This window comes from Vigna umbellata, chromosome 5 (genome assembly GCF_029865625.1).
Source record: "Vigna umbellata cultivar VRB3 chromosome 5, Vumbellata_1.0, whole genome shotgun sequence".
NCBI classification, from domain to species: domain Eukaryota; kingdom Viridiplantae; phylum Streptophyta; class Magnoliopsida; order Fabales; family Fabaceae; genus Vigna; species Vigna umbellata.
Genome location: NC_142169.1, coordinates 68,820,152 through 68,829,027, shown reverse-complemented (window position 1 = coordinate 68,829,027; position 8,876 = coordinate 68,820,152). Strand labels below are relative to the sequence as shown.

Genomic DNA, 8,876 nt, shown 5'->3' with positions numbered 1-8,876 from the left:
TTAAGAAGAATTTCTCCCTTTCACCATCTTTTTTATTATTAAAAAAAACATGGATATTTTTCGTAAGAAGGCAGAAAACGCTTTCTTTATATTTATGTTATTCTGAATAAATTTATTCAAACATATTAAAACTTACCATATGAGATTGCCACTTTTGAAAAAAAAATACCCATCATATTTATTCATTACGTACAATCTTAAAAAGAAATATTTAATACATAGTGGGTTTTGTAAAATAATAGTAGTTGTTTTTTCTAATAACAGTATAAAATGGAACCGAAGAAGTATTAATATTGGTGCAGTTTTTATTGTTGATGTAAATTATATTTGTCACATTTTACACATTCAGCTGTGTTTATTCGAGAGAAAATATATTTGAAGAAGAATGTGTGAATGAATTTGAGAAGATTTGAAAGTGAATTAATTGTTGTTTATTTGAATGGATTTAAAAATAAATAATAATGAATTTAAAAATAAAATGTGTGACACATAAAAAATTTGTTTAATTAGTATAAATTAAAAATTATCAAAATATTTCTAATTATTATTATTATTATAAAAGATGAAAAACACTAAATCGATATTTATTTCACATGAAATTATGAATTGTAGTAACATGGAATTATGAACTGTGGTATGGATATATATGAACATTTTTCATCATCTCCAACAAATCACTTATGAGAGAACAGAAGAAAACAACAATCTCACTTTTACTTTCTTTTATTTTTTCGAAAATCAACGAAAACGAACACGATTTTTTTGTTACAATTTATATTTTTACAAATTTACGTAAATAGTGATTCTTTTAAAGTGAACATATCTCAAAGATCTTTTTTACATATTATTAAGAACAAGAAATTGAACAATGATAGCTTAATCTTTATTTAAATTAGAAACAGAAAGAAATAACACAGGAAAGGAAAAAAAAGTAATTTGATCATTTAAATATAACAAAATGTTATTAAACTTGAATAAATTTGTATATGCTTAAGAAATACTCACTAATTTATCTTATTTCTTTAGTAGTTTTTGGACATTTTATTTCTGTTTAGTAATTTTAAAATTTTCAAAAAGATTATTTTCAAAAAGATTATTTTCAAAAAATAAATACAAGTCGAAACAAATTTTTTTTTGCAACAGATCTACTAAAAACAATAATATACGTGTATATATAATTTATTAAATTTAAATTATGATATAAAAATATATTTAGAAAACAAAAACAATGAAAGATAACATGTGTTTAAATTTAATATATTTAAAAATCTTAAAAATTCAAAGCAAATTATCCAAAGAAGATGTAAGAGTGTATAGAATTTTATTTTTTTTTTATTTTTTGTTGATAATAAAGGATTTGAGAAGTTCGATTTGAACAGCAATAGTTGTAAATGTGGAATGCAATTAATTGAAGAAAATGATGATTGTCGAGAAAAATTGACCGGAAGATTATGGGTCCTATAAAGTCCCTCTTCAAACCAATCATCACTCTTTCTCTTCCATTCTTATTCAATCTCCCATCCATTAATTGCTAACTCACGTGGGACGGTTCTCACATCATCTTTTATCAATTTTTTCTTATTTATAAGATTATTATTTTAACCTAATATTTTCTAAACATTATTTTTAAAATTACATGTTAAATAAGTTTTTAAATCCTCCATTTCAGAAAAAAATCTTTATAATATTAACGAGTATAAATAATTATAAAATAATTCTTTTTCAAAAAATACTATCCTAAAAATCTATATTTTTATTAAAATAATATTTACCTCACACCAATAATAACATTATAGTTAATAAAAAAATAATTATAATATCAAATTGTAAAAATTACGTAGACATTATCTAAATAGGACATAAATTTGGGCTGGTATAATAAAGAGGTTAATAGATCTTAGTTTATTATGCTATTTAGTATAAAAAAATATATTTTGATACATATAATCTTTTTATATTCATTTGATATTATTTTTTCTTTGATTAAAAAAACTATAAAATTTTACTTTTTATAATCATTTTACCTTTTGTTAAGCATGTCAAATGAATATAAATGATATCATGTTACCATTAAGCATGTTTATTAGATCAAATAAAAATAAAAATGAAGGTTGACAAAAAATAAAATAATTTTTTTTATATATTCTTCTCTCTAAATTTTAAAAGTAAATAAATATATTTTTCTTAATCCAATTATCAACTGTCTTAAATTATTTTGGCAACTCAAACACATTTTAAAATAACGTTTAAATTTTATGTATCAACATAAAACATGATTTACCAAATAAATAAAATAAAATTAGAAAAAACAGTCTGACTCATTTATAAAATTTAGAAATCAAAATTTTAAATATAAACAAAATTTTAATTCTAATCCAAATTTAGATAATTAAATATATTTAACCATTACAAAATACTATTTTTAAAGATGTTCGAGCATGGCATGTGCTGCACAGATCAAGAGCCCCATCCCCAAGCCTTGCCTCTCTGCTGCGCATTCTATTTTTTTTGTAACTTTTCTCTGGATCCTTCTACTCAATACCATGTACAAGCAAACTCAAGTTACTATTTCTACTTTTACTTTTTTTTTTCTAGGATAATGATATTGATAACACTTTTTATAACGTTTTAGTATTATTTTACTTATTATTTCGTGATTGATTTATATTAATATTTATAATAATAATTATTATTAATTATAAAATAATTTTAAACTAATTACATAATAATACATAAATTTGTTAAAAAAATATTGTAAAATTATCATTATGTTTTTCATATACGCAACCATGTCTTCTCTTCTAACATCTTATCCCAGCTTACTCCAGGTGTCTAGATAAAATTACATTCTAATAATACTTTTAATAAACAATCATTTTTTCTTTCAAATTTGTTTTCATCAAAATAACATGTATAATTAATTATTTTACTCTCTTTAATCCCATTTAAGCATTTACATTTTTCAACAAATATATAAAAATTATTATAAATTAAACTTATATTTATTTATTTTAATTATTAAACAGTAAAAGAGTTTAAAAGAAAATAATAGAATCAAATTTTTTATATTAAAATTTTAATTTCTTTTATTATACCAAAAGTGAATATTAAACCAATTATTTACTTTTTGTTATTTTTAAAACATGCAACGAATCTATTTGACATATAAACTACGTAGGTGATTGTGTAGTGTCCTTAAAATATTTAATTTTGTTATAATTAACATATATATATATATATATATATATAGGATATATAGAGTATGAAATTAATTTTAACTGCTCGCCCGTCAAATTGCTTTCAAGAGCAGTGAAGATATCTTTCAATAAATGTCTTCCCATTGACCTGCAAATCTTCACTCTTCCTTTCATCATTTTCTGTTTCTTCTCTCCTGTCCTCTCCCTCTTCAACTACTGCTACTACTGCTACTGCTACTTTTCACTACAATACTGCAACGTCTAATGGAGCAACCCTTCCACTTTCTCGTTCTCTTTTGTAATACCTTACTCTTTCACTAGCAACTTCCCATGCTCCTGTCTTTGTTGGAACCAAGCAACCTGCCACCACCACTCTGCTTAACATTTCTAAAATGGGTTGCTGTGTCAGTACCGACAGATCTTATTCTTCATCCTCAAGCAAGCCTCGTGAGCCACCACTAAGATCTACTACTAAAGGTTCAGAAAACAGAGCACCGCCACCGGAGGAAGAGACGGTGAAGGAAGTGTTGTCAGAAACACCCAAATGGAAGCCCAAATTCGATGCGGAGAAGCCCACAGAGACCGAAGTTAAGAACGAGAAGGAGAAGTTATTCACCAAGCCCGAAGAGATCTCTGAGGTTTCTGAAGTTTGCAGTGTGAGCGAGAGCGTGTCCACGCTCGCCGACGAAGAGTCGCGTCAGAGGGTCAACGGATCTCCAATAAAGGTTCGTAAAGCGCGCTCCTTTTCCGGCGAGCTAGGGGCCCGAAGGGAAAGAACGGCGGGGAAGTCCCCTGCAAGAAGGGCGGAGCAGTCGCCGGGAAGAAGAAATGCTGGGTCAGTGAGAGTTGTTCAAATGGGCAATGGAGTAAGTGGGAACCAGCCTCGCCGACGAGACGCCGGCGAGAATTCCGGCCGTAGATCCAGGTCGCCGGCTACCCGCATCGACAGCGGGGCAGCTAGATCCATCGTGGGTCGTAGTCCGTCGGCAAGGAGAACAAATCAATCACCCGCACGGGTGAGAGCGGCGGCGGCGGAGAGCGCTGGCCGGAAATTGGAGAATTCGAATATGGAGGGTAAGTGGCCTTCTTCGGCTAACGAATCACTGGAAAACCCACTTGTGTCGTTGGAGTGCTTCATATTTCTGTAGGCAAGCGAATTGTGGCGGCGATGACAGCATGGAGTTGGTGAAATTAGTGGTGAAGACATAGTTGATATTATTGTTAGTGATTATTAGTAGTGATGGTTAACTCATACTAGTATTAATTGTGTAGTACTTTGTTTGATCAGTGTCTGAAGTGATTTGGTGAGCAATTTAATTGAGTGTAGGAAGGTGTAAATAGATGAAGTCATTTGTCACTTGTAGGACAGTGAGTTATTATTGGAGGGAAAGGAAAGGGTGGTTTCGTTGGATAAGTTGAATACGTAAATGGTGAAAACTAAAAAGGAAAACAAAAATTGACCTATCTTTCTTTAATTGCAGTGCTGTTTTCTTCTTTTTTTTCTACCCCTGCCAGTACAATTTTTCTTCTGCTTCCGCTATTGGCAGGTTTGGAAAGATTGCGTCTCTGCCATATACGATTCAGTCTGTACCAAATATTCACCTTAGCTTTTCTGAAAGTGAAACGCTACGGTGAACTACTTGAAACTTATTCACCATTTTGTCATAGCTACAACATCTCTTGTTTTTTTGTTTTCTACTTAGAATATTTACATAAAAAAGTTCAAAGAGCTGATTTTATGAAAACTCTGTAGGTGAATAGCTAATTTATGGTACTTACTGAGGGTGCTGGACATTCCTCTAAAAAGACACTGCATGGCCTTTATTTTTCTCTCCTACCTCAATTTTCGATCCTATTGTTCCAAGTTTATATTTATTGAAAAAGACAGCTATAAACAAGTTTTAAATATCAAGCCATGTCAATATCATATGCCATCCTGTAGATAAATTAATACTGTAAAATGTAGTAAAGATACTTCTTTCTTTCACACTACTACACCCTCTTTAGAAAAGGATATATTTAGAAAAGGAGGGGAATTATACAAATTAAATAGGAAAATAATTTACGAGGATCGCATAAAAAAATGTCTTGCCAGTGAAAGAAGATTTTCAATGGAAATTATACTGATTTTATCACATTAAAGCCATGAAAGTTTTCATACGTGTAAATTGTAAAGATGGACGTTTTTGAGAAGTCGACTTCAATAAGAAAAAGTTAGAAAGTTAATGGATTCGCTTTAATATAATTGAAGGGCGATAAGTGTTCTTAAAAAAATATACGTTTATCTAACATCTTCTACAAGGAAATTCTTGATGGAATGAATGAAATATAAACAAGTCACTCTTTTAAATAATATGTTTAATGTATAAGTCTCTATTTTCGTCTAGAATCTTAAATAGGTCTCCTTCTTTCTCGTGTCTTGAGTCCTTATTTTTGTAAAACTGAATCAAATAGGGTCTTTTCGTCAAATTGAGATGATGTCGTTAAAGAAGGGTATGCTCACAGTGTAGTTTTTAATGCTGTTAAGAAGGGTATGCTGACCTATAGTTTTTTATTACATGGCATTAAAAACCTGACTTAATTGTATTTTTTTAATTTTTAAATTAAAAAATGAAATATACAGAATGGAAAGACCTTTTTAAGTAAGGACAAAGTTGGAAAATAAAATAAAATTAAATGTTGATCTTCTCTGCAACTGCGAAATCCAAATCTAAATGAAACTCGGGGAAGTTGAGGTTTAGGGTTCGCGGGGGAAAACAAATTTCATCTGGTGGTTGGTCGATGAAACATGATTTGAACTCTTTCCAGTGGTGGTTGGTCGATGAAACATGATTGAGCAGAGGATTTTAAATAAATTTGCCGGAAGATTTCTCTGGTATCCATGGCAAACGAAGTTAAGCTTACAATTCCTGTTCGTGGTGTGGGCTGCAGGGATGACAAAGATTTTTCTGTTGTAGCCCGATTTAGGGGTTTTCCTGGGTGGTGCGATTCTGGGTTTTCTGTTTGCAGGTCATGTGAAGGAGCAAACTTCCATGGTTGTGCGAGATTGATGACGGAGGTGCGGCGTCCATGGAGTTTGGATGAGAACGAAGGCAGCGACACTTTGGCAAAGAGGCTTGCGGTGGAGGTTCAGCGGCGATTTGGGATTGTTCTGTGGAAGAAACGCGATTTGCGATGACAACATTAATCGCAGTGTGAGGCTTCGTGATGGTGCAAACTGCAGCGGCGCGAGGAAGATGGTGAGGACGAAGGAGAAGGCGGTGGTGCGATGATGGTCTTTCACGGTGGCACATGGGATTGATGGTTGTGGCGTGGCATAGCTGACGCTTAAGGGAGAAGATGCTTTGATAGTTGGTGGCCTTGCGTTGACATGTGCGTGGTGGCTTCGAATGGAAACATCGTCATTGATGGCATGATAAAGACGATCAAGATGCTTGCGCGTGGAAGATGGGTGTTGGCCTGATGCGATGGTGCACCGGCAAGGTAGTTGCTGGTGGTGCGACGCTGGCTGACGGCGCCCTAGGGTTAGGTTTGGGAATTAGCATTTCAGATTGTTGAAGAAGATGATGATGACATCTCAAGGTGGTGATGTGACAACATGTCATTGGCTGAAATGTTTTTTCTCCTTAAAATGTTTTTTCTTTTTTAATTTTATGTTCACGGTTGTGTTGTTGTAACGTGACTGTTGAATTTTGCAATGTAAATGAGAATGAAGCTTTCAACACTTAATTTTAGGTTTAATTTTCAACTTTGTCCTTACTTAAACATCAGTTTTTACTTTGTATATTTCATTTTTTAATTTAAAAATTAAAAAAATACAATTTAGTCATGTTTTCAATGTCACGTAATAAAAAACTACACTGTCAGCATACCCTTCTTAACGGCATCATCTCAATTTGACGGAAAGACCCTATTTGGTTCAATTTTACAAAAATAAAGACTCAATTGAGACGTCGAAAAAGAAGAATACTTTTTTGAGATTCTCGACAAAAAATAAAGACCTATTGAGACATTAAACCTAAATAATATCATACTAAAAAATATATTTTGAAAATCGATTTTCATTATAAACAAATACACATTATAAATTTTGTTTATTTAAACTAGCAACCTTAAATACTTTTAATTTATATTTAATAGAAATATAAAATAATTATATAAAGTTAACAATTTCATTATACACTTTTAGAATTAAAACATAACATGCACATGTTTTCTATATTTTATAATAATAAATTTGTATAAACTAAAATAATATCGAAAGAAATTTCAGATTTTAAAACAGACAATATATAATGTGAGACTCTCTGTATCTTATCCGAATTATTGTTTATTTTAAAATTTAAAATTTTAATTTAAAAAACATCTTAAAAGATTAAAAAAATCTAAATTAGTTTTTTAACTTAACTTTTAATTAATATGGTTATTTTTTTATTAACATGGAACTATTAAATTATTGAAATAGTGTTTAATAGAAAAAAAATTAAAGAAACGAGATGAATGTAAATTACATCTAAAATTTACCAAGAAAAATTATGTAAACTTAAACTAATTATAAAACGATAGATAGACAAAATCAAGAATTAACTTGTTTGAGTAGTCTTTCTTATTTAGTAAGGTTGGAAAATTTAGATATAATAAAAGTACTTTTAAAAGTACCAAACTCTTTTTTTTTTGTCTAATGTCTACTTCTCTCTACATTGTTGAACGATATTCAACAATGGTTATCCGTAATCTATGGTATTCAACCGTAACTAAAAAAACTCGTAATGCTGATACATTCACGTGTTAACCAATATATTTGACTTTGTATTTTTGTATTCAATAGAGACAACTGTGTCAGCTGCGAAGAAATAGTCCACTTGCTATAACAAATTTTGAAATAAAAAATAAAAAGCCTGATTTAATTTTAAGAAATTTATTTGTGAAATCTTATAAAACTTGCATTTTCCTTGGCCGAATATTGCGCAACACAACACGGCTTACCTTACCCTTAGTTTGGATGCATGGCTAAAATTTGACATTATTGCGATTAATTATTTTTATACTCACTTAATACTCTTTAAAATTATAATTGTTTTTATATGATTGAACAATAAATTAGCTCATTTATTGCAATAGTGAAGGGAGGCATACTAATGATAATAATGAAAGCAATGGTTAACTACTACACTCCCTATAAACAAGGAGGGACTGCTAAAAAATAAGGAGATATGTGAGACAAAAAATAATAATTTTTTATAGTTTAATTTGAGAATAATGTTTTATTTTAGAAAATTAAAGTAAAAGTCCACAAACAAACTAATCTTTCATTTACTTTTTAATTAAATATTTCATTTCAAAAACATAAAAACAGATCAATAGTATCTAATATATTAAACACTTCATATAACGGGATTTTATGCATATCTAATATAGAAATAAATGTATATGAATTATTTATTTACTTATTTCATATACTCAACAACAAACACGGTTACACGAATACGTGAGACTTCAAAATTTCAGTCGACTCGATTCATTAAGTTGAATTTATTATTATTATTACTATTATTATGAATCCTAATTTTCTTTTCTCAAAAGTATAAAATGTCAACTTCGAACAAAAAAATCTTACATAAATTTAAATTAAAAGAATGCTAAAAAGTATAACTTTTGAGTTATCCAGAGAAATAAAAT

The 8,876-nt window shown here is 29.8% G+C and overlaps 1 protein-coding gene across 1 annotated transcript; it reads left to right on the top strand.

The window, feature by feature from the left end:
- Positions 1-3,306: 3,306 nt before the first annotated feature.
- On the top strand, positions 3,307-4,691 carry LOC124830169 (uncharacterized). Its single transcript, XM_047303813.2, has one exon. It carries the CDS (start codon positions 3,590-3,592, stop codon positions 4,343-4,345), a length of 756 nt encoding a protein of 251 aa, XP_047159769.1. The 5' UTR covers positions 3,307-3,589; the 3' UTR covers positions 4,346-4,691.
- Positions 4,692-8,876: the final 4,185 nt, after the last annotated feature.